Source organism: Mixophyes fleayi, chromosome 4 (genome assembly GCF_038048845.1).
Source record: "Mixophyes fleayi isolate aMixFle1 chromosome 4, aMixFle1.hap1, whole genome shotgun sequence".
NCBI lineage: Eukaryota > Metazoa > Chordata > Amphibia > Anura > Limnodynastidae > Mixophyes > Mixophyes fleayi.
This window is the reverse complement of record NC_134405.1, coordinates 201401983-201427621: the sequence shown is the minus strand read 5'-3', so window position 1 is coordinate 201427621 and position 25639 is coordinate 201401983. Positions and strand designations below refer to the sequence as shown.

The window sequence follows — 25639 nt, the reverse complement described above, 5'->3', positions numbered from 1 at the left end:
AACATCTCCACTTTTTCAAACCCGCAGTTTAGTAAATATACTGTTACGGACTTACCTTATCCCCGCCGCTCCGTCCAGCCGCACTTCCGCATTCAGGACCATGTGACCACACCCGGAGGCGGTCACATGACCACAACCTAGAGGCGGGGATTTTGAATCCCCTTCTGTATAAAAACCTCACTCTGACACTCACTGAGTGTCAGAGCAACACTTACCTGTTCCTGGCTCCTGCTCTTCGTGGATTGCAGTGTCTTCCTGTTTCCAGTGTCTCCTGTGTGCTGATCTCTGCCTGTTTGACTTCCCTGGCTCTCTAATCCTTGTGTACCGACCCGGCTTGCTGACCATTCTCCTATTCTTGTGACCCGTGTACCGAACCTGGCTTGTTGACTCCGAGTTGCCTTCTGATTCTGCCTGACTCCATTCCTGTGTACCGTACCGGCTTGTTGACTCCGCTACCACCGCTTCACTCCGCTGTACTACATCTTGAGGCGAACCTGGGGACCGCGACCTGCGACTCCTGGCAGCGAAGCCCACCCCGCCTTGCGGCGGTTCTTGGTGAACACCGGGGAGATCGTTAGACTCCGCACCTCAGGTAAGCCAGCGCTAATCAAGATTAGTAATATAGTATCCAGAATCTGTTACAGTTTGCTCTGACCATGGATACCACAGCTAAAGATCTGTTGGAGCATTTAGTAGGAAGGATGGATAAGCAAGAAGCTAACCAAGAGCAACTTTTAAAATTCCTCAATAGTCTATCCACTCGCTTGGATGTTGTCCAGAACACCCTAGTGGCTGGTGGATCACCTGGGCCGGCAGTGGCCCCTGTACCTCAGGCCGCAGCAGCAGCTTCTTCCTCGCAGCTACGGTTACCTAACCCACCTAAGTTCGATGGAAACCCTAAAAATTGCAGAGGATTTTTAAACCAATGCTCCATACAATTCGAGCTTCTACCTGGGAACTTCCCCTCCGGAAAAACGAAAGTGGCCTATGTGATTTCGTTATTGTCCGGTCAAGCTTTAGCATGGGCTTCCCCCTTATGGGAGAGGGACGACCCCATTCTACATAACTTCAACCTCTTCTTGTCCACCTTCAAGAAAATATTTGATGAGCCAGGAAGGGTGTCCAATGCCGCTTCCGGCTTACTACGTCTCCGCCAGGGAAACCAGTCTGTGGGGCAGTATGCGGTCCACTTCAGAACCATGGCCTCTGAACTTCGCTGGAACGATGAGGCTCTAGTAGTTACATTCTGGCAGGGCCTTTCAGACCGAATCAAAGACGAGTTGGTATCCCAGGAACTCCCCACGTCTTTGGACGACATTATCTCCCTCTGTGTCAAAGTTGATTTGCGTTTCAAGGAACGTAATTCCGAGAAGGAACAGTCGCGGCGTAGCATGATTCGCTTGGCCCCCAACTTCCAAACCCCTGTTCTTCCCCCTGAAGAGCCCATGCAACTTGGGAGGACCTGCCTATCAGCCGAAGAGAGGGAGAGGAGATTTCGGAACAAGTTGTGTTTATATTGTGGAGAGAGTGGCCATCTTCTGAGTTCTTGTCCCAAACGCTCGGGAAACGACAGGGCCTAACGAGTTCTGGAGCTGTGTCGTTGGGCCTCTTTTCTCAGTGTCAGTCAGTTCCCAATAGTAATGATTGCCTGTCTATTCCCATTTCCCTTCAGTTAGGACAAAAGACCTTCCCGCAGTCGGCTCTTCTAGATTCCGGAGCCGCAGGAAATTTCATTTCTGCCACAGTAGTTAAACAATTCGCTATTCCCACACAAGCCTTGGAACAACCCATCTCTCTGTTCAAGGTGCCATACAGTTCTTGGTGGATTGGAAGGGTTACGGCCCTGAGGAGCGCTCATGGGTAAGAGCCATTGACCTACATGCTCCCCGTCTACTTAAATCCTTCCATAAAAAATTTCCTTTGAAACCCTATTAGGTGTTCGGAGTCCACCTTTATGGCAGGGGGTACTGTTACGGACTTACCTTATCCCCGCCGCTCCGTCCAGCCGCACTTCCGCATTCAGGACCATGTGACCGCACCCGGAGGCGGTCACATGACCACAACCTAGAGGCGGGGATTTTGAATCCCCTTCTGTATAAAAACCTCACTCTGACACTCGCTGAGTGTCAGAGCAACACTTACCTGTTCCTGGCTCCTGCTCTTCGTGGATTGCAGTGTCTTCCTGTTTCCAGTGTCTCCTGTGTGCTGATCTCTGCCTGTTTGACTTCCCTGGCTCTCTAATCCCTGTGTACCGACCCGGCTTGCTGACCATTCTCCTATTCTTGTGACCCGTGTACCGAACCTGGCTTGTTGACTCCGAGTTGCCTTCTGATTCTGCCTGACTCCATCCCTGTGTACCGTACCGGCTTGTTGACTCCGCTACCACCGCTTCACTCCGCTGTACTACATCTTGAGGCGAACCTGGGGACCGCGACCTGCAACTCCTGGCAGCGAAGCCCACCCCGCCTTGCGGCGGTTCTTGGTGAACACTGGGGAGATCGTTAGACTCCGCACCTCAGGTAAGCCAGCGCTAATCAAGATTAGTAATATAGTATCCAGAATCTGTTACATATACCCCTTAGTCTATTTTCATTATTCAAGTTTTAGGTCACTTAAACTTCCCAAAATGATCTACATCAGAAAATGTACCAGGATGGGTTAAAGGATCTCAATATGTATAGCTTGGTGCAAAGAAGATAGTGGGGGATATGATAGAAGCTTTTGAATATATGAAGGGTTTTATCAAGCTACAGGAGGAAAGCATGGAAAGGAGGAGACATATTAGAACAAGAGGACATTCATTAAATTTGAGAAAGAATTACTTTACTGAAAGTAGTAGAAGGAATAGCAAAACTCACAGCACTGGAAATGTAACGGGTGAAAGGACGAGTGAAAGAATCAAATTAAACTAAAAAACTGAGTGCGTGGAATAATTTGTATTACGCACAAAAAACTTTTTAATAAAACATATAAAACATAATATAATATTCAAGCATCTCAATGTACATTAATATGCTGATAGATGCTGCACAGAGTAAGTATTGTTATCTCATTACATAAGTGCAATACAGATACAAATAACGACTTGGTGACCTTCCATCTGGAAAGAAAATACTACAATACAAATATAGATTAATGGGAACCCTGTAATAAAAATTACGAAGTTAAAGGGGAAAGTTCTTTGACAAAGACTAAACTATCCAAGAATCCAGAGAGTCATAAACAACAAAAAGGGTTGTGGTGTAATACAAGTAACAGAAAATCGTGTAGGCACGTATGATAGAAAAACATTACGTTTCCTCATCTATTCACAAAAAAGAGATGTACACTTATCTCTTACAACTTGTGGCATATTCTTCTGCATAGCACGTTGAAACAACTGCTGATTAAAAGGGTGAGTAGACACAAATTAGCAAAATCAAATTTTCAAGTCGATTTAAAATAAATAAATGTTTCTGGATGTCAGTCAGTATAAATTTCTAACGCATTTCATCGCATATAAACGACTTCATCAGAAGAAATACACTTTTTGCTTCTTTTTAATTGTGACCGCCTATGCCTTCCTGTCTGTTATTGCTGGGAACCAGCTGGGCTTACTTTGCCACCGTCCCCTTTCGTTATTCCGAATACACCCCTCCTGCCACAGTAGGAGGAGCCTGCTGCCACCACTGGACTCATTTATGGCACCCAGAACCATGTTCCTTCTGGGTAACTGTGTTCTCCCATGCTAGTACACTTGGGCTGGTACCCCTGACCGCTTACTATGGATCAGGGTGCTGTGGATGGATCCCCCCTGGCCTATCACACTGGCCAGAACTGTTGGGTAGCGGCAGAGCCATGGTACTGGAAAGCTATGTCCAAACCTCAAAAACAGCCAGAGGAAGGACTAGATTTAGGTTCTAATCTTTAGGTCACAGGATTACAGCAATATTGAAGAAGTTGTCAAGCAGGGTCTTGAAGCAAAGAGTGATGTTTATTTCGCTCAAGTGTCCTGAGAAGGACAGTTCCACTGATTAAAGGTATCAGTGGTCAGATCAGATGAACATCAGAATGAGTTTCAATACAAGACAGTGCTTTTTATACAGTTTGGGCACAGCCTCAAAGGGTAAGCCAGGATACCATTTGTTTACACAAACATGGATTTACATGCATTGCAAAGCTAACAATATTTACACTTATCTGTGAAATTCTAGAAATGCTGTGATGTCCTGCATCTTGTTTTTAGACACAGGAAATCTAGTAGTAAGACTTAATTAAACCTTCCTGTGTCTTCAAGTGGACCCTCACACATCAAAAGATCTAATTACCATGGGTCCTTTCTTCAGACAGCATTTCCTCTAGCAAGGTTAAACAAGAAACAAATTTCTTCCCCTGGTCTCAGAAATAAAGATTTCCTATATCAAAATATACATAAAATCAAAAATAAGTGCATTGGCAATTATATAAATAAGCGCCCTGCGCTATTTCCTTTAAATAAATTTATACCATAAGTTACTTGTAAGTGATCCAGTCACATTGGTTCTTGGGATAAATTAGTATTCGTCAAAGTTTTATATGTTTTATTAAAAAGTTTTTTGTGTGTGTTACAAATTGTTCCAGGCATCAGTTTATTAGTTTCATTTGATTCATTCACTCGTCCTGGCACCTGTTACATTTCCAGTGCTGTGAGTTCAGCTATACTTTTGTTATTTACTAGTTATTTAGGAACTCACAGCCTCCTTCACTGCTGCAGGGATGGCAATAGCAGTGGCAACAGAAAAAAATGCTTTATTACAGAAATAAGGCATTTTTCATAAATTCAATATATAAAGAGAAAACTTTTTACTTTTACTATTTTTTTAAAATTATTATTATTTTTATTCTTTATAGAAAGTGGGACTGGAAGCCCAGCTGCCAAATTCACGCATGGCGGAGCGTTAAGATCAGCCTTACTGCTGCCAAGCATTATCGCTGGAGAGCTGTGTATCACTCAGCTGTCCTGGCTAAATTTAAATTGTAAATTGTGGTGAGGGGAGATTTTCCTTTACTGTGATAAGCAGTGATAGAAATCTTCCATATCGCTGGATTTTGATAAATAGAGCCATAAGTCTCATGATATGAGGGCATGGTTGAAAAGAACAGAAATAAGCCAGAAAGCTAAAACAATTATTTTGTAACAGATGGGCATAAACAAAAGAGGAAATTAAAGTCATCTCAACTTAAAAAAAATAATTAACTTTTTTGTGCTTAGTATCTGTGATACCCCACTATGTGAGGTAACACTTCTGAATGGAGTGGAGGTGCCGGCGGCCATCTTGGACTCTGGAATTACAGCAAGGCCTGAAAATATTTGGACAGTGACACGGGTTTCATAATTTTTGCTCTGTCCGCCACCACAATGGATTTGAAATTAAACAATGGAGATGCAATTGAAGTGCTGGCTTTAATTCAAGGCATTTAACAAAAATATTGTATGAAACGTTTCGGAATCGCAACCATTTTTGTACACAAACCCCTTGGGATTGCGCCCTGGGTGACGGCTCCGACCGCACATGCCTAGTTACGGCTCTGCTATGCAGGCAATGACTGCCAGAAGTCTGGAACCCAAGAACATCAACAAATACTGGGTTTCCTACCATAGTATGCTTTGCCAGGCCTATACTGCAGATATCTTCAGTTATTGTCCGTGTGTCTTTCTGTCTTTAGTTGTGTCTTCAACAAGTGAAATGCATGCTCAATCGGGTTGAGATCAAGTGATTGGCTCGGACATTCCAGAATATTCCACTTCTTTGTCTTCAAAAACTCCTGGGTTGCTTCCACAATGTGTTTTGGGTCATTGTCCATCTGAACTGTGAAGCGCAACTTTGCTAACTTGGCTAAATCTGAGCAGATAGTATATAACTATACATTTTAGAATTCATCTGGCGGCTTCTGTTTTCTGTCACATCATCAATAAACAATAGTGACCTAGTGCCATTGGAAGCCATGCATGCCCGTGCCATGACACTACCTCCACCATGTTTTACAGATGATGTGGTATGCTCCGGAATATGAGCCATTCCAAGCGTTCCCCATACTGGTAAAGGTTGATCTTAGTTTCTTCTGTCCACCGAATGCTGTTGCAGAACTGGGCTGGCTTTTGTAGATTTTCTTGGCAAAATCTAATCTGGCATTTCTGTTCTTGAGGCTTATGAATGGTTTGCACTTTGTGGTGAACCTTCTGTATTTGCTCTTGTAAAGTGTTCTCTTTATGGTAGACCTGGATACTGATCTACCTACCTCTAGGAAAGTGTTCTTCAGTTGGCTGGATGTTGTGAAAGAGTTTATCTTTACCATTGAAAGGATCCTGTGATCATCCACCACTGTTGTCTTCCATGGACGTCCAGGCTTTTTGTGTTGCCGAGCTCACCACTGCTTTATTTTTTTCTCAGAATTCACCAAACTGTTGATTTGGCCACTCCTAGGGGTCCTGTTATCTCTCTAATTGATTTTGTTTTTGCTGCCTAAGGATGGACAGTTTTACTTGCATTGAGATCTCCTTTGACTGCATGTTGTGGGTTCACAGCATCAGCTTCCAAATGCAAATGTCAGTCTTGGAATCAATGCTATTCCTTTTACCTTGCCATCACACACTGTCCAGCAGCCTGCAGAGCAAGCCAGGAGCTCCAAATGCCCTGCTCACTCTGCAGGATGGTTTCACTTTGATGTGAGCAGCATGTAGGTAAGTACAGGTGGACTGGGGGTTGTCATAATGTGTCTGAAGGGGGTCGAATTATAATGTGTCTGGGGGGGAGTTATAATGTTATATGTTATAGCTGTATTTCTATTTTTGCTATAAAAAGGTACTGATTGGCAATTTTATTTTTGCATATAATCAATGCACCAGGTGGTTTCAGTGCCCGATCCATTGTGTCCGCTGTTAGCTTGTGTCAGGATCAGTTTGGTGCAGGGAGGGATTTTCCTGAATAAATCCCTGGTAGGTGGAACATGTCTATCACCCCAAAGCGCAGTGAGTTTTCATGTGCAGGCACTGCTAGAAGGTCAAAAGTGAGAAATAGAAGACACATATATTCATGCATCACCACTTCCTCGCTACTAACTACACAAAGGGCGTGTAAGCAGGTGTTACAGAAATATTTAACAATAAGCATTAAAAGAAGAAATATAGATATGAATATTACATAATTAAAAAAAAGTGTAGTTTAATTTTTATTGTTATTGTTATCATAACAAAACTAAATGTTGGGCATACCAACTTGTTATCCTACTCTTGTTCAAACCCAACCCAAAAACCTATACTCATAGTTTCAATTATGCAGGTAATGTAATGTAGTTCATAGTTAAAGAAAATATTTGTTATGGGTCTTCTCAACAGCAGCATATAAGACATACCCAACCATGAAAGTTCATTATAAAATGATTATGCTTATCTGCAAATAATGTAATTAATTGCTCCAACTTTAATTTTTACCTCTTCAATTGTGATTGTGACTGGTAATGATCTGTCAAAGTCGTAATCTTCTGCTTCAACCTGGATGATTAAAAAACCCAGCGTCTCATTCTAAAATAAAAAATAAAAATAATTATTCTTTGCCATCTTTATTTTATTATATGGGATATATTACTGGTGTCTGGTGTGTGTATTATGTCAAAGATACATTAATGTTCATCTATCAACCACAACATATGCCGACCTGCAGTACATAATGTGCCCTTTGTTCACCACTGTGCCCATAAAAGTGTATGTTCACTTCCTCTTTTGGGTTGTGCCTCCATGCATTGTTTTGAATGCAACCATTTGTAGGATTACCAGAAAAAGTAAACATCACTTCAAAGTTCTGCCTAGCATCACTTTTGAACCAGTCCTCCATTACAACTCTTGAAAACAATGCTTATTGGAGTTTTGTACATGCATTAAATAACTCATTGGTATTTGTGTGTCTAAATGCACTTTAGAGACAAGATACTCTTTGAGGACATGTAATAATCTAGTAGTTTTCCAGGGCCAACCACTAAACTGAAAATAAGCCCTCAAATGAGCAATCGCAACCCATTGCACTTCATTTAGACATGATGGACCAGATTCATGAAAGAATGGAATGTGAATGCAATGTGCACGCAATTTGTGTCTTTTAAAATTGTACAGAAATTGTTAGTATGTACGACTGTATTCAAGTACAGACGGCTATACGGTACATGCTGTATACAGACAGACAGAACACACTGTAGGATACGCACAATGCATATGTGCAATATAATGTCCCATCAGGATGCATGGGAAAAAAATATTCAATGCATTTTCATCTCTTAATACTAAAAACTTTAATAAAAAATACATTTCGATTTTTTTTCTAATTTTTTTGCTAATTTTTTTGACATAATACACTTGTAGCATATCAGAATATCGGCATGCCTTTACTATATGAACTATATTTACTATACTTTACTATACATTGCCTACATGCATCCGCCACTTCCCTTCCCCTTCAAATCGTAGACAGTCGGTAGTGTTATTTGTGTTTGGACTTGAATTAATTATGTTCACTGGCATAAAGTCTGTTTCTGAGCATGCACAGAGCAACTTCACGCAAGATACAGCATGCAACGGGACTTACATCCAAATATGAATTAGGCCCATGTTATGTAAATTCGGTCATACTCTGTGTGTTAAGCAAGCTTCTTATTGCCAAACAGAGCCATAATGCTATCACATTGAATCCAATGCAGTAATTATAAAACATAGTTTAGGGAAATGTTATTATTTGCATGTATTTTCCTCTATTTCTGTAAACTGACGTGTAAGTGCTGTCTGATAGTGATGACGTGTATACATGTCAGAACATGTGTTTGCAAGTAAGAGAAACTGTAACAATGCATTTTATGTAAATTGGGCATTAAGAACATTCTGATGTATGTATGTCATCTCTGTCTGCATTAAAGATACTAGAGCTTGGTTTCTGAAAACCGAGCCCACCCGAGCACCGCAGATCCGGCTCGCTACTTTCGCGCCCTCGGAAATGAAAATGAGGCAAAACGTCATTGCTGCATTGTCGAATCTCGTGAGATTTGGAATATTTACCGCCCTCCACGGAGATCCGGCGCCATTTCACAGACACAGAAGGGGTAGGAGGGTTCTTGGCAGTCTCCAGTGCAGTTGGGCAGTGTCATTTATGAAACAGAAAGAGGAGGGGTGGCAGTGTTCTGAAAAGTCTCCAGTCACATTGTACTGTGCCATAGCTCACACAGAAACAGGACAGGTGGCAGTGTTCTTTCCAGTCTACATGCCGGGCATTCGGTTTCCATAACCGAGACCCAGTGTGCTTACCTGCTCCAAACTGACCTCCATCCCGGCTGTTCGCCATCTTCACGCGCAGACCCGATCTCCTTATCCCTTCTGCTGATCCCTTATTGGCTCGCATTATGACTCCTAGTTTAAAAGGCACTTCCTCCTGCAGCTCAGTGCCTGTTCTTTTGGTCGACTACCCATAGATGCTAGGCGTGGTTCCTTGTATCTCCTGCTGAATTTCTACCATTCCTGTGATACACCTGCCGTCTGCAGACTATAACACCTCCTTTGTATTCTCCACCATTCCAGTGGTAAACGTGCTGTCCACATAATATTACACCTCCTGTGTATTCTCCACCATTAAAGTAGTAAACCTGCTATCCGCAGACTATAACATCTCCTGTGTCATCTCTTTCATCCCTGTGGCATATCGGCCATCCGCAGACTATCTCCTTGCCTCCTGTGTCTTCAGCCAGCTAGCACTCCCGTCGGTGCTATACAACTCCTTGTGTCGGGGACTTCCCTTAAAGGTTTCGCCTGGTATTCCCAATGAAGGCAGTGACCTACGGTGCAGACGCAGCTAAGGCCAAACCACCTTGTGGCGGTCCCTTGTGAAAACCTTCTGCCCATTAGATTCCGCGCCTCACTGGAAGTAGTGCTTAACTAGGCAGACCAAGGATTCAATTCTACTAAACTGTGACAGTGCCATAGCTCACACAGAAACAGGAGAGGTGGTATTGTTCTTAAAAGTCTTCAGTCACATTGCTCTGTGGTATAACTCACACAGAAACAGGAGAGGTTTCAGTGTTCTTGCCAGTCTACTGTGTGAGTGCCATTGCTGAAACAGAAACAGTAGGGATGACAGTGTTCTATAAAGTCCCCAGTCACATTGCTCTGTGCCATAGCTCACACAGAAACAGGAGGGGTGGCAGTGTTCTGCCACTCTCCACTCTCCAGTCACATTGTTCTTGTCACTCTCCAGTCTCTGTGCCGTTGCTCATACAGAAACAGGGGTAGCAGTGTTCTTGTCACTCTCCAGTCACATTGCTCTGTGCCATCGATATGGATTAACATCAGTTCACAGAAGACCAGGAGCAGCATCTAGCTGCTGATCTTTTTATTTAGAAAAACTTGCAACAAAATACATAACACAACAATCTTACAATAACGAAACCCCTCCCATATCCCAATAAAAAAAGTCTATGCTCATAATACATAAAGTCCATAAAAATAGAAAAGTCCACAGGCCTTCATGGCTAACATAAACTGGTTATATGCACCATAATAAATCACAACTTTAATGTTAAAACAAACATTAACTGTACAAAAACTAAAAACAAGCATAGTGGAACTAAATAGGATGACTAAACATATGCAAGCACTAAAAAAAAAGAACCAATCAAAATCTACTTGGAAGTGAAGAAATAGAAAGCCAACAGATGGAGAGGCCCCAGATTTCCGCCACCCACCCACTATGGGGGTTTCAAGCCACGCCAAAGCCTGGCCCAGCTCACAGCATCCATCGGTTGCCTCTCCATATCCCTTATCTTCCAAACCTCGTGAAGAATATCTCCCACCACCTCTTTGCAAGGGAGGACTTTCTTGCGGATTGTCACTAAACACTGTGTATTCCACGTGTAATACTTAATCACTAATGTAACTAAAAACAGAGTGACCAAACCAAAAGCCTTAAACTTCTTGAGCATCCTGTAAACCCACTCAGGGTAACTAAGCCCTGAAAGACTAGAGGTGCCCAAGACACATGAGACCCATCATAAACCTCTATGTTAAAAGGACACCTCAACAAGAAATGATCATCGGCATTCCTTACCTTGAGGTTTCCTCTAACATAGAGTCTCCCGTGGAAGGAGAGTCAGGCAATGTCCCTGAGCTTCAGTGGTATCCTCTGATCAGTGATCAGAGCTATGGCATCTGAGCAGACACTACCCGGGCAGTCCCTCAGTGACAGAGGCTCCCAGTAGTGAAACCGCAAGACTCTCCTCTCCAACTACCTTCTAGAGGAGCTGTTGACCTCTCCCACCTCCAGTTGCCATTTCCTTGTCTCCAAGATGAGACTGTGCAGATGTAATTTAAGAAAGGTGAGCAGAAAAGAAGAGCACTGGGTTTACCATACCCAGGACCCCCTCCCCCCTCAATTTGTAGGTCACGCTACGCTTAACAAGGCTCAGCCTGTTCCCCCTAAGCATCTGGAAGAACACTGCATTCACCCTGGCCCATAAAGATTCTGGCAAAAGACATACACAGCTGACATACAAAAAGACTGGAATTAGGTAAGTCTTGATCAAGTCCACCCTTTCCCTAAGAAACAAATGCCATCCTTTCCAGTGTACCACTTTAGCGGAAGCTGCTCCCAGCCTAATCTCCCAATTTCGCTTGGCATAATCACCAGGGCCAAATCGGATGCCAAGAATTTTAATCTCCTCGCTCGCCTGGGGAAAGCTGTCCTGAACGTCGAAATGCGGACCCTCCTCCCCCATCCAGAAAGCTTCACACTTATCCTGATTGATTCTGGACCCTGAGGCCTCAGAATATGTACAGATATCAACCGTCACGTCTTTCGCATCATTCACATCGGAAATCACGATTGTGACGTCATCTGCGTAAGCACCCCTCTCACTGTGTTGTCTTCCACCCTCCTGATGAAGGGATCGATTGCAAACACGTACAAGAGGGGGCTCAGGGGACATCCCTGTCTGACTCCCGAACTCACCGAGAAAGTAGGACCTACCCAACCATTTACAATGCTTGCCTGTAGATCACTCTAATCCAATTGACCACTCGCTCTGGAAGCCCATACCTGTCAAGTAGACACCAGAGGTACTCATGATTGACCCAATCAAAAGCCTTCAACTGTTCCAGTTTCAGCAAATACTTTCCCCACTTCTCAGCACAACACCCTTATGGATGAATAAAGGGCATTTCTCCTTCCAAATTTTCCATCTCTTCCACAGGGATATTAGCAGGCAGAGGGACTGAGGCAGATTGTGAGATTGTATTTACATAGGCACATTTTACAGCTTCACATGCAGGACCCAGAGTCAGCTGTATCATACCTTGGGACAGATGTGTAGTAAAAGAATCAGCAGATGTTAACAGCTGACTACTCTCTCTCGGATTGCTGGCATGTTGCTGGTAATATGCCATTCTTTTATGCAACTCCTCCAGGTGAGATTCTTTATACTTTAGGTTATCCGCCAATTCATCAATAGCCCTCTGCATTTCCACTCTATCACGAGTAAACAAATTATTTTTCTTTAGCTTTTTTTTTATAGCAATTCTCTGTTGCAATCTAGCAACTGAGGTCTCTGCCCTTTGCACTTCTTCCTGCAGATCCTCTATTTCCACTCTGTCTCCCCAGGATAGATACTCTCTGGAGTCAGGCACTGACCGGGCATCCCCCAAGGCTTCAGCCTCCTGACTGGATGAAAAAGGCACTTCCACCCCAGGATCCAGCCCACCCCCTGAACCACTCTCTCCCTCTAATGTGGTAAGTTGAAAACAGTGGGTTATCTTTGCTGCAGGTTTCTTTTCTTCCACAGGCTGCACTGAACCAGGAGCTTTAACTTCAGCTTTATCATGATCACAGCCTGTTGTTTTGTCACCTGGAGATGTTGAAGCCAGGGCCTTTTCTGCATTTTCATCAGCAGTAGCACCACTCATCCTGGGAAGCTGATTATCAGGGATCCTGGATGAATCTGGGCCTAGGCCTGGACCAGGCTCAGTAGGCAGGGGACTCTCCTGGAATGCTGCCCCAGGAGGCTCCATCAAGGCTGGGTTAGGCAAAAAAAAACTCTACCCTGCAGGCTTCTGGAAGTCAGAGCTGAAACAAACACCTCCTCTCTCCACAGCTGCTGGCACCAGTCATGATGATACTAATCCCTCAATGTCATCTGCTAAAGCCTATGTTCAAGTGCATAGTGGTTTTAATTCAGGGAAACAAAAATGTAAATCAAAAAGCTTTTACCTTTTTAAAGGTACCTTTTTAAATTCTACCCAAAATATTAGCAAGCAGTTGGAAAGAATGAGAAGACATGGCTCTTATACCAAGGATAATGCACAGTTACCAAAATGTAGTGATCCGATTTTAAGATGTTGATAACTCTTGGATCCTGGTGAAGCAAATAAAGTACTCGATCTAAAAGTCCTACATAGTTAGCGGTATTGCTTTGTTTCATCCGCTCCTTCAATTTCTCCAGCTGCTTTTCCAAAAGTCTAATTAGGGGAATCACTTAACTCAAGCTAACAGTGTCTCATCTCACTTCACAGGTAACTACTTAAAGTGGTTTCAGCACCTTGCACAACATGGAAAGTATTCTTCACTGCGCTAGACAAAAGTACATTCCCCTCAAATTCCATTCTTCTTGCAGCTGCTGCAATCTCCTACATGCTGTTGCTGAATGCTGAAATTTACCCGAATTATTTCGGGACACAGACAGCATCTCCTGCATGTGCCTGTCATTTTTTAAAAAGCTCTGTACAAACAAGTTGATTGTGTGAGCAAAACAGGGAATGTGATGGAATTCTCCTCACTGTAATGCTGTCACAATATTGATTGTCATTATCACAAATGAAATATCCTCAGGAGAGTCCAAGCGGGATAAGCCATGTTGCAATGACATCCCTTAGTTTTTCAAACACAATGTATTTGCAACAGGATGAGGGGGATATTTTTATAACTGACTACAACGCTACTGAGGATGTTGAGGAGGATGATGTTGTTTGTGTAAGTCCTGCACCATTGCAAGCAGTTCTTGCCAGTGATAAGAAGAACACCATGTCATGCATGGGCATAAGACCAAAAAATCCACCTCTTATGTGTGGAATTATTTGTACCCAATCCTGACAACTGTTGTCTAGCCATTTGTAGCATTAGTAAAGCCACACCAACAACACCTTCCTCATCAATATCCTCACTAGTGATCGGAGTTAGTCCTGCATCCAAGTTGCTAAGGCTAGATGACTTCTCCCCTATCCAGGATTCCTCTGAAGAATTCTTGAGCATTAGTCCCGCTGCTGCTGCTGGGGGTGGATCTTCATAAGGGCGCCGAGAGGGGAGGCGGGTACTAATTACCCGGGCCCGGACATGCCAGGGGATCCGGGTCACTGCCGACCGGCGTTTGTTTTTTTTGGGTTATTTTCAAACCTACATTTTTTTTCTCATTTCTTAGTTTTGTGCTTTGGCCCGGAGGACGGGGGGTCAAAATGAACTACAAATTCCACGAGGAAGGCCTTTACCGGCATTTACATCAAAGTACAGAGACTTCTGTAATGGTGGATTCCAGCGGGAATGAATTAGTATTGTGTGAGGATGATGTAAACATTGATGAGGGCAAGGATGATAACAGTGTAGATTGCAGGTGATGGGATCTAGCGGAGAGATGGAAGCTAGCTGTTGCTGAAATGCTTATTAATATTTTGGGTATAATGGCATGTTGGAAATTTTATATATTTCTATAGTAAAGTTTCAACTTTATTAAAGATGTGTCTTTTTCTTTAAAGGATGTAAAAGCTTCTGTTTTACATTTCTGTTTTTTACATTTCTGTTGCAGAGACTTCTGTAATGGTGCATTCCTGTGGGGATGAATTAATATTGTATGCGGATGATGTACACACTGATTGGGGTGAGGATGAAGCTAAAGATGAAGCTAAAAATGATGACAATTATATCTTGCCACTGTAGAGTTCATTGACAACACTGTTAGCTTAGCTGCCTTAAGCCCATTGTTAGCTTGTTTTGTGGGGGGCCAAAACAAACCAAGCACCTCAGCCACAAAAGTGGCACTCCTTGTCTCTGAAGTACTTGGCTTGTTAAACTGTGTATGCCCTTTTTAAGATCCAACTTAAGGTTGGGTGGGAGGGCCCAAGGTCAATTCCATCTTGCACAACTTTTCTTTCCTGACACTGCTCTGTGGCACTGGCAAGGTTTCCTAGTTGTGATATAAACTGCTGTGTGTTTGTGCCTCTGTTCTAACCAGCCTCTTGCTGCAGTCTTACAGTTCATTAACAGCACTATTAGATTAGCTGCCTTAAGCCCATTGTTAGCATATTTTTTGGGGGCCCAAACAAACCAAGCACTTAAGACACAAAAGTGGCACTCCTTGTCACTGAAGTGCATGCTTTGTTAAACTGTACCTGCTACCCAGTGGCGGATCCAGGGGGGGGCGATCGGGGTGATCGCCCCCCCCTAGCAGGGGCTTGCTGCCGGCGGCTGCACATTATGTGCAGGTCCATTCAGCAGTGACAGGCAGGGCCAGCGTGCTGCCTGGCCGCTCTGATTGTGTTTTAAACACAATCAGAGCATCCGGGCAGCAAACTGTCCCTGCCTGTCACTGCTGAACGGACCTGCACATAGTATGCAGCCGCCGGCAGCCTCAGATGTCAGAAAGGGGTGGGGCCTAAATCCCCCTCCCCCTACATCGCCCTGGGTAGCAGTATTCTCTAGATCCGCCCCTGCTGCTACCCCTCCTGTTTCTGTGTGAGTTTGTTAAAGCTTTTTAGCATATGGGTGGGTGGGAGGTCCCAAATACAATTCCATATTGCACCACTTTTCTTTTCTGTCACTGCTGTGTGTCAGTTTCCTAGATGTGCTGTGAACTGCTGTGTGTTTGTGTCGTTGCTTTGTCGTTTAGCATCCAGCCCGCTCGCTGCAGTCTTTTTCCAAGAGTGTATGAAAATAATATTGTGACCTGTGAGATGGTCAAAAATGACTGGAAATTACTGGAAATTAGTGTTATTGATGTTAATAATAATGTAGGAACAAAAAAAAAGAGCAAAATTATGTGATTTTAGCATATTTTAGCACTTTTTCTAAAAAATACAGATCCAAAACCAAAACCAAAACATGGAGGTCAGTGAACATCATATTTGCCAACCTTTGAAAAGTGAATTCTGGGGGATCCCGGGCAGGAGGCGTGGTTGGAGAGGGGAGGGGGCGGAGGGCGGTCAATCGCGTCATTTTGGCTACACACCCGCGACAAAACCCTTAATTTTGTAGCGGGGGCGGGACCAAAATGACGCGATTCTCCGCAAATTGCGTAATTTTGACGAGTAAGTTGCCGTATGCGGGATACTTGCCTGCTCTCACGGGAGACCTACCCAGATTTCGGGAGTCTCCCGGACATTCCGGGAGAGTTAGCAACTATGATGAACATCTCTAGTCTGCATACAGCAAGTATCGTATAGCCAGAGCATACTTATACCCGTATTTAAAAGTAAACATTTCTTGAGATCTGCTTGTACTTGAAAACGAGCGTACCTGTGTGCAATTTTCTTCAGATTTAAAAAAAACGTAAATTGCGTTCACATTGAGGTCAAAGATTAATCAGGCCCTATATGTACAATACAAGTGAGAACTCACTAACATTCCAAAGGCAGGTCCAGTCAGTCACTCAGCATGTGTTGTCTATTACCTCAAACTGTTACAGATTTGGCAAATTGGCTTCTTTCGTTTATTCTACTTTCTCATGTGCTTTCTCCCCATATATTTCATATTAAGATCAACAATTATATATAAATTATAACATTGCATACCTCTTTGACTTCGACTCTGTAAGGCATATGATTAAATACAGGGTAGTTATCATTGCAATCCATCACAATTATTCTGGTAATCCTGGTAGTCTAAAGAGAGAAGTCATGACAAAGGTTATAATACACTTGACAAGGAAAGGACCCTATTTTGTACTGATAAAGGAAAACCTTTGCCATACATTAACTAGTTTACATCTCTTCATGCTACATAGCAATGACTAGAAAGAAAGATACCATATCCAGGCTTGATTTAGATTTTATGGTTACCTCTATATGTACCAGTGACATGTGCAATTAAGTACTGTCAATTTCATTGATAATATTTAATGATTAAAATGATTACGACTTTCATGTATTTAACATGCTTCACCTAACAAGTACAAGTATAATTTTGTGTGTGTGTGTGTGTGTGTGTGTGTGTGTGTGTGTGTGTGATTTAAAAATTTCATTATATACACTATATGGACAAATGTATTCGGACGCTTGACAACTACACTCACAGGGGCTGTAATGACACTGTATTCAAATACATATACTTAATACATATTTAATATGGAGTTGAACCCCCTTTCGCAGTGATAACAACTTCCACTCTTCTTGGAAGGCTTTCCGCAAGATATTGGAGTGTTTCTACGGGAATTTGTGCCCCTTCATTCTGTAGAGCATTTATGAGGTCGGGCACTGATGTTGGACGAGAAGGCCTGGCTCGCAATCTCCATTCCAGTTCATCCCAAAGGTGTTTGATGGGGTTGAGGTCAGGGCTTTCTGCGGGCCAGTCAAGTTCTTCCACACTGAACTCATCAAACCATGTCTTTGTAGCCCTGTGCACTGGGACACAGCCTATCAGACGCCATGCCCACGCCTCCTTGCTAGTCGGGGCGGACGTCTGATCTCTACGGAACTCCCCGTTGCTAGGCAACGGGGACGCTCCTTCCGGCGAAGTCCAAACTTCCTTACGGGGGTCCTTGGTGAAAACCGGTGGCGTGTTAGACTCCGCGCCTCCTAGCGTAGCAGTGCCAATACTTGCAGGTGCCGATATATTCCTCATGACACAGTCATGTTGAAATAGAAAAGGGCCTTCCCTAAACTGTTGCCACAAAGTTGGAAGCATAGCATTTTCCAAAATGACTTGGTATGCTGAAGTATTAAATTTGCCCTTCACTGGAGATAAGGGGCCTAGCCCAAACCTTGAAAAACAGCGCCATACCATTATCCCTCCTCCACCAAACCTCACAGTTGGCATAATGCAGGCAGGCAGGTAATGTTCTCCTGGCATCCGCCAAATCCAGACTCGCCCATCTGAATGCCAAACAGAGAAGCGGGATTCGTCAGTTCACAAAACACGTTTCCACTGCTCCACAGTCCAGTGTCGGAGTGCTTTACACCACTCCTTCTGACGCTTGGCATCAGTCTTGGTGATGTGAGTCTTCATGCAGCTGCTTGGATATGCAAACCAATTCCATTAAGCTCCCGCTGCACAGTTTTTGTGCACTGGGACACAGTCTATCAGACGCCGTCCCCGCGCATCCTCGCTAGTCGGGGACGGACGTCTGATCTCTATGGAGCGCCCCGTTGCTAGGCAACGGGGACGCTCCTTCCGGTGGCACAGGGCGCATGCGCGCCCGTCGCCATAGCAACGGGACGCGTATTTGGGACTTCCTGTCGGCGGTCAACGCGTCTGACCGCCGAGCCACTGCCCACCAATGAGGAAGTACTGCTTCCTATAAATGGCCTGCTCTGACACCACTAGAGTGCCAGAGCAACTAGTTCTACTAGCCTCCAGCGTTTGTGCCTCATATATATTTATATATATATCCAGATTGCTTCCTGATTTTGTACCTTATCTGCCCGCTCGGTTCCTGACTCCAGCCTGTACGACCACGAATATCTCCGCCATCTTGCAGGTAGCTACCTGGGAGGGCCGCAACTAGCACCTTGTTCGCCGCAAAGTCCAAACTTCCTTACGGGGGTCCCTGGTGAAAATCGACGGCGTGTTAGACTCCGCACCTCCTAGCGTAGCAGTGCCAATACTTGCAGGTGCCGATATCTTCCTCGTGACACAGTCATGTTGAAATAGAAAAGGGCCTTCCCTAAACTGTTGCAACAAAGTTGGAAGCATAGCATTTTCCAAAATGACTTGGTATGCTGAAGTATTAAATTTGCCCTTCACTGGAGATAAGGGGCCTAGCCCAAACCTTGAAAAACAGCGCCATACCATTATCCCTCCTCCACCAAACCTCACAGTTGGCATAATGCAGACAGGCAGGTAATGTTCTCCCGGCATCCGCCAAATCCAGAGAAGCGGGATTCGTCACTTCACAAAACACGTTTCCACTGCTCCAAAGTCCAGTGTCGGAGTGCTTTACACCACTCCTTCTGACGCTTGGCATCAGTCTTGGTGATGTGAGTCTTGCATGCAGCTGCTTGGATATGGAAACCAATTCCATTAAGCTCCACAGTTTTTGTGCTTACCTTAATACCAGTGGAAGTTCGGAACTCTTCAGCTATGGAATCAGCAGAACATTGGCGACTTTTACGCAGCATGTGCCTTAGCAGTCGTTGACCCTGCTCTTTGATTTTACGTGGTCTTCAGCTTTGAGGCTGAGTTCCTGTCGTTCCTAAATGTTTCCACTTTCTAATTATATCACTTACAGTTGACCGTGGAATATCCAGCAGGGATGAGATTTCAGGAACCGTCTTATTGCCTCCTATCACAGTACCACGCTTGAAGTCACTGAGCTTTTCAGAATGACACATTTTGTATCAGAAATGTTTGCAAATGGAGACTGCATGGTTAGGTACTTGATTTTATTCACCTCTGACAAAGGGTCTGATTGAAAAACCTCAATTCAATAATTAACAGGTGCGGCCAAATACTTTTGTCCATATAGTGTATATGGTATATTATATGTATTATAATGTGTTATGTGCCCATGTATTGTTAAGACTGTGCAGCTCAGAAATAATAATAAGATAAGTGACTGCAAATTCCTAGAAAATGTTGTAGACATCGAAGACCACTTATATATAGACTATGCATTGTCCTTTGCTTTGTTAGAATTTATAAAATGTATATTTGTATGGCAAGCATTCAAAATATTGATACTGCCACATGTTGTTCCCATCTTATGCAATTAGAGTACTACAGTTTATAGTCACTATTGGATTAGAATTAGTTCTATGAGACTGGATAAGAGCAGGGTGGGGAGTTCATTGGAATCCCTCTGGTGGGTGAAGAGACATCACGCACTAGTCACCTCCATGTGAAGTTTATCTTGGATGTGACATGCTTTTTAAATCTTGGCTAGGAATGGAACTGTGATTCTGGCACAGATCATCATCATTATCATCATCATCATCATTTATTTATATTGCGCCGACATATTCCGTAGCGCTTTACAATTGGGGACAAACATAGTAAACTAATAAACAAACTGGGTAAAACAGACAAAGAGGTGAGAAGGCCCTGCTCGCAAGCTTACAATCTATGGGATCCAGACTATTGTAAACCTCATTAACTAAGGTTAAGCAAAATTATTGTTATTTTTATAAAATAAATAAAGATAACTATAGTGTGCTACCATAACTGTTAGCTATAAAAATAATAAGTGTGAACAATAGAGATTATTTGAAGAGAAAATAAATTCCTAGCTATAAACCATGAAATGTTAATGATTATGTGGAAATCAACAGTAGTGCTTTTTTAAGTACATAAGTAAATTCCAAATATACGTCTATTTTCACCCAATGTGGAAACAGCATCTACAACAATAAGACAAGGGGGTAAATTTATCAAGGAGCTGGATTGAAAAAGTGGAGATGTTGCCTATAGAGACCAATCAGATTCTAGTTATCATTTATTTAGCAATTTATTATTTCGACAAAATGACAGCTACAGTCATGGCCAAAAGTTTTGAGAATGACACAAGTATTGGTTTTCACAAAGTTTGCTTCAGTGTTTTTAGACCTTTTTGTCAGGTGTTGCAATGGGCAGCATGGTGGCTTAATGCTTAGCACTTCTGCCTCACAGCACTAGGGTCATGAGTTTGATTCCCGTGTTTGCGTGGGTTTCCTGCAGGTGCTCCGGTTTCCTCCCACACTTCAAAAAAAACCTACTGGTAGGTTAAGTGGCTGCTATTAAATTGCCCTTAGTCTCTCTTGGTCTGTGTGTGTGTATGTTAGGGGATTTAGATTGTAAGCTCCAATGGGGTGGGGACCGATGTGGAGGAGTACAGCGCTGCAGAATTAGCGGGGCTATATAAATATATAGGTGATGATGATGGTATACTGAAGTAAAATTAGCATTTCCTAAGTGTCAAAGGCTTTTATTGACAATTAAGTTTATGCAAAGAGTCAATATTTTCAGTGTTGACCCTTCTTTTTGAAGACCTCTGCAATTTGCACTGGCATGCTGTCAATCAACTTCTGGGCCATATACTGACTGATGGCCGCCCATTCTTGCCTAATAAATGCTTGGAGTTTGTCAGAATTTGTGGGTTTTTGTTTGTCCACCCGCCTCTTGAGGTTTGACAACAAGTTCTCAATGGTATTGAGGTCTTGGAAGTTTACTGGTCATGGACCCAAAATTTTGATGTTTTGATCCCTAAGCCACTTATTTATCACTTTTGCCTTATGGCAAGGTGCTCCATCATGCTGGAAAAGGCATTGCTCGTTACCAAACAGTTCTTGGATGGTTGGGAGAAGTTGCTCTTGGAGGATGTTTTGGTAACATTCTTTATTCATAGCTGTGTTCTTCAGCAAAATTGTGAGTGAGCCCACTCTCTTGGCTGAGAAGCAACCCCACACATGAATGATCTCAGGATTCTTTACTGTGGGCATGACACAGGACTGATGGTAGCACTCACCTTTCCTTCTCCAGACAAGCGTTTTTCCAGATGCCCCAAACAATCTGAAAGGGGATTCATCAAAAAAAAATGACTTTATCCCAGTCTTCAGCAGTCCAATCCCTGTACCTTTTGCAGAATATCAGTATGTCCCTGATGTTTTTCCTTGAGAGAAGTGACTTCTTTGCTGGCCTTCTTGACAACAGGCCATCCTCCAAAAGTCTTCGCCTCACTGTGTGTAGATGCACTCACACCTGCCTGTTGCCATTCCTCAGCAAGCCCTGCACTGGCGGTGCTCGATCCCACAGCTGAATCAACTTTAGGAGACGGTCCTAGCGCTTGCTGGAAGTTCTTGGGCGCCCCGAAGCCTTATTCACAACTATTGAACCTCTCTCCTTGAAGTTCTTGATGATCCAATAAATGGTTGATTTAGGTGCAATCTTAATCGCAGCAAAATCCTTGCTTCTGAAGCCCTTTTGTGCAAAGCAATGATGACTGCACAAGTTTCCTTGTAGGTAACCCTAGTTAACAGAAAAAGAACAATGATTTCAAGCACCACCCTCCTTTTAAAAATTCCAGTCTGTTATTCTAACTCAATCAGCATGACAGAGTGTTCTCCAGCCTTGTCATCATCAACACTCTCACCTGTGTTAACGAGAAAATCACTGACCTGATGTCAGCTGCTCCTTTTGTGGCAGGGCTGAAATGCAGTGGAAAGGTTGTTTTTTCGGATAAAGTTCATTGTCATGGCAAAGAGGGACTTTGAAATTAATTGCAATGCATCTGATCACTCTTCATGACATTTTGAAGTATATGCAAATTGCCATCATAAAACCTGAGGCAGCAGACTTTGTGAATAATAATATTTGTGGCATTCTCAAAACTTTTGGCCATCACTGTAGAATCTGATTGGTTGCCATAAGTAACATTTTCACTTTTTCAAACCCGCAGCTTGATAAATTTACCCCAAGGAATCTTTTAGTGTGCGGCTTCCCCTTTAAGGACTCAAAATCAATCACTTCAATCGCATCTGAAAACACAGGGAGAAAGGGTACTCTTCTAAGTGCTGTGCAATAGATGGAACAAAGTCCATGTATTGCACAGACTTGAATAACATCAACTCGGAAACCTCAGTGCATAGAAACAAGCAGTATTAAAAAAAATCTTTTCCACACCCTCATTTTACTGTGTCCCCAATTTAATAAAAAAAAGATATATATATATATATATATATATATATATATATATATATATATATATATATATTTACATTATGGAAGCACTCCGTTTCTACTTTTGATTTCAAAATATTTTTCTACATGTTTTGTGTAAGTTGTAATTTTTCTTTGTGCTAGTATTTCATGATTGTAATATTTTTAACCTGATACATGACTGCCACTGGCGAGAAATTCACATGAATTACTACTTTATGTTAATTTATTATATAAAACCATTAGCTAAATGTTTCTATTGAGTTTTTTATATTTAGAATATTTTAAAGTAACATTTATATTGTATATTAGAATTTCATTATAGTATAAATGTTTGTGCTACATACAACAGTATTTTTTATTATACCGTAGACAACTATAACTGAATTTACGTTGACCATAACTAGTTGCAGTGTCCTATAAATTTGTGAGTACTTACTGGGGGATCCTGCTGGTCACGTACTGTCAGAATAACATCAAGAGTTTTTTTCACCTAAAAAAGCAACAAAACTTGATGTTAGAAATCAAAATAGAACACTACCATATAAACTAACAAAACACATCACCCCAGACTATGGAATGTGTCTTTCTGACCTATCATAAACTCAACTGGTCACTATGTGTCAGTGACCACTACGGCATATTTACCAACATATTGATGGTTCACTCCAGGACTTCCCGGAGGGGAAGAGGAAGGTGTCGAAGTCAGCAAATTGGATAAAGTCATTTCAATTAATATAGAGCAAACTTGATTGTCTTTGTCTGAAATTAAGCGTAGAGCACGCTACAGCGTGGGAGGGCGTATCCAGCCGCAACACGCAACACTTTTGTATACATTCGCACCAACACACACATTTGTAAATAGTACACATTAATCGTAGTTGCAACATATAGTTATTTATGTTGAAATATAGTAGTGTTTATGTGTAATATTATAAGCTATATGCATATTAGTGATACATAGGTTCAGGTTAAAGGAAAGGTGTCATGTCTGATATCATATTAATCCCCTTTACATCAGCAGCTGTCCGGTGCATTCGGCGAAGAGATCGCACATTGCATACTCTAGTTATTGATGTTAGGGAATAAACCTTTAATATGATGCTGACTGTAAAATGCTAATGGACTGGTTGTAATTGGAGCTTTGGCGGGAAGAACAGAGCTCATCCCCTGGAGAGATGACCCCCACCTTTGGATTCCTTAGATTGAACCAGCCTATGATCTGCAACCCCCTGGACCTTCCTGAAGCCTTGCCCAATAGAAGCAAGCCACACCATCTGCATTGTTTCACTGTATTTCTGTTTGCATATAAGCAGGGGCTTTTTATCTAGGGTTCAGACATCTTGTCCACAGACTTCAGGACTGAATGACTGTTCACTGGATGCAGAGTGCCTGTGATAAGTAATGGCTGTACTTACTATTATTTTGCTTGAATTATTTTGCTACTTTTTGAGAATAAATATTTGTGCGTTGGAAACACAAATCGAGATTCGACAATCGTTATTGGATAGCGACAAAACGTGCATAACAAAGGTATTGGTGGAGGGGGGCTTGGCAAATCGTGCCGGGACGTAATTCCACATACATATCATTCTACAGTGCAGGGTGGGGCCAAAATGATGCAATTTCCTGAGAATTGCGTCATAACTGCTATAATTCTGCCCACTTCACTAGGAAGTGGGCAGATGCAGGAGGATGCCCTACTCTCCCAGGATTCTCCCGGACATTCCGAGAGAGTTGGCAAGTATGCGCTTCGCCCTCACAGATACCTTAAAGAAAAACCCGTAGGGAAAATGAGGAATATCACCAACATATGAAATTGCTTAGTTCAGTTATAATCAATTTCAGATAATAAACTAACATGTTTATGATACTTATGATACTTATTTGGTCTACTTTTGAACTATTGGTGTGCATGCAGGGGAATCACTATATTTACGTTGTGATGTCATAATCCATTGGAGCACAATACACTATACATTTTTTCTGTAATATTTTTTGCTGTTCATTTTTTTTGTGAGAACTCTGGACCCACACGGCTGGGAATTATTAAAGTAGAAGATGTTTCATCCCCTATGTGCTGGCTATGTTATGAATTGGGAACTGTGTCATTTGATTGAAGCCTCTTTGCCATGATCTGTTAACATGTTATATATTACATCATATTATATAGCTATTATAATGGACTCATGCTATTGCAAAATTGTGAAATATCTCTGTTAATATATGCTTGTTGCTATTGGTGAAGGACTATAGAATATTTTATGTGCAGAAGGCCTGTGGCAAGTGTGTGTATTCCGCATTAGTTTAGTAGTTACATATCTTTAGGGGTCTTTTGTTGAAAACCAGTTTGGATACGAACATTGGCTGCAGATAGACACTTTCTTTTTCTATAGAAAAATTTGTAAGTTTACTGAGGCTTCTGTACTATTAATTTTAATGTTAGATTTTTTTGTCTTGATAGCTAGGTATGATTTGATCATCTAAGGGTGTTGTGCGCTGGGAACTTTTGTTATAAGGTATGTTTTAATGTAAGTGATTTTAATGTCTAGGTTACAATGGTAACCTCAGTTAAAAAGTATACAATGTTAATGTGCTTATATTTTATTTCTTTATATATATATATATATATATATATATATATATATATATATATATATATTTCTTATTTCTATGGCTTGAGCATTGAGTAAGTATGTTGTGCAATTAATTCTTCATCAATGTGGCAAAGTCTTCATGGTTAACTCCATAATTAAGACTATTAATCC

At 42.3% G+C, this 25639-nt stretch overlaps 1 protein-coding gene across 1 annotated transcript in view; it reads right to left on the bottom strand.

Moving 5' to 3' along the window:
• CDHR2 (cadherin related family member 2) overlaps positions 1-25639 on the bottom strand; it is a 185834-nt gene that overhangs the window by 141648 nt on the left and 18547 nt on the right. Inside the window, exons 5-7 of the mRNA XM_075209134.1 lie at positions 23311-23364; positions 16817-16906; positions 7451-7540 (exon numbers count right to left, since the gene is read on the bottom strand). Of these exons, the coding sequence (XP_075065235.1) occupies positions 7451-7540; positions 16817-16906; positions 23311-23364 (234 nt within the window). The remainder of the gene's footprint in view (positions 1-7450; positions 7541-16816; positions 16907-23310; positions 23365-25639) is intronic.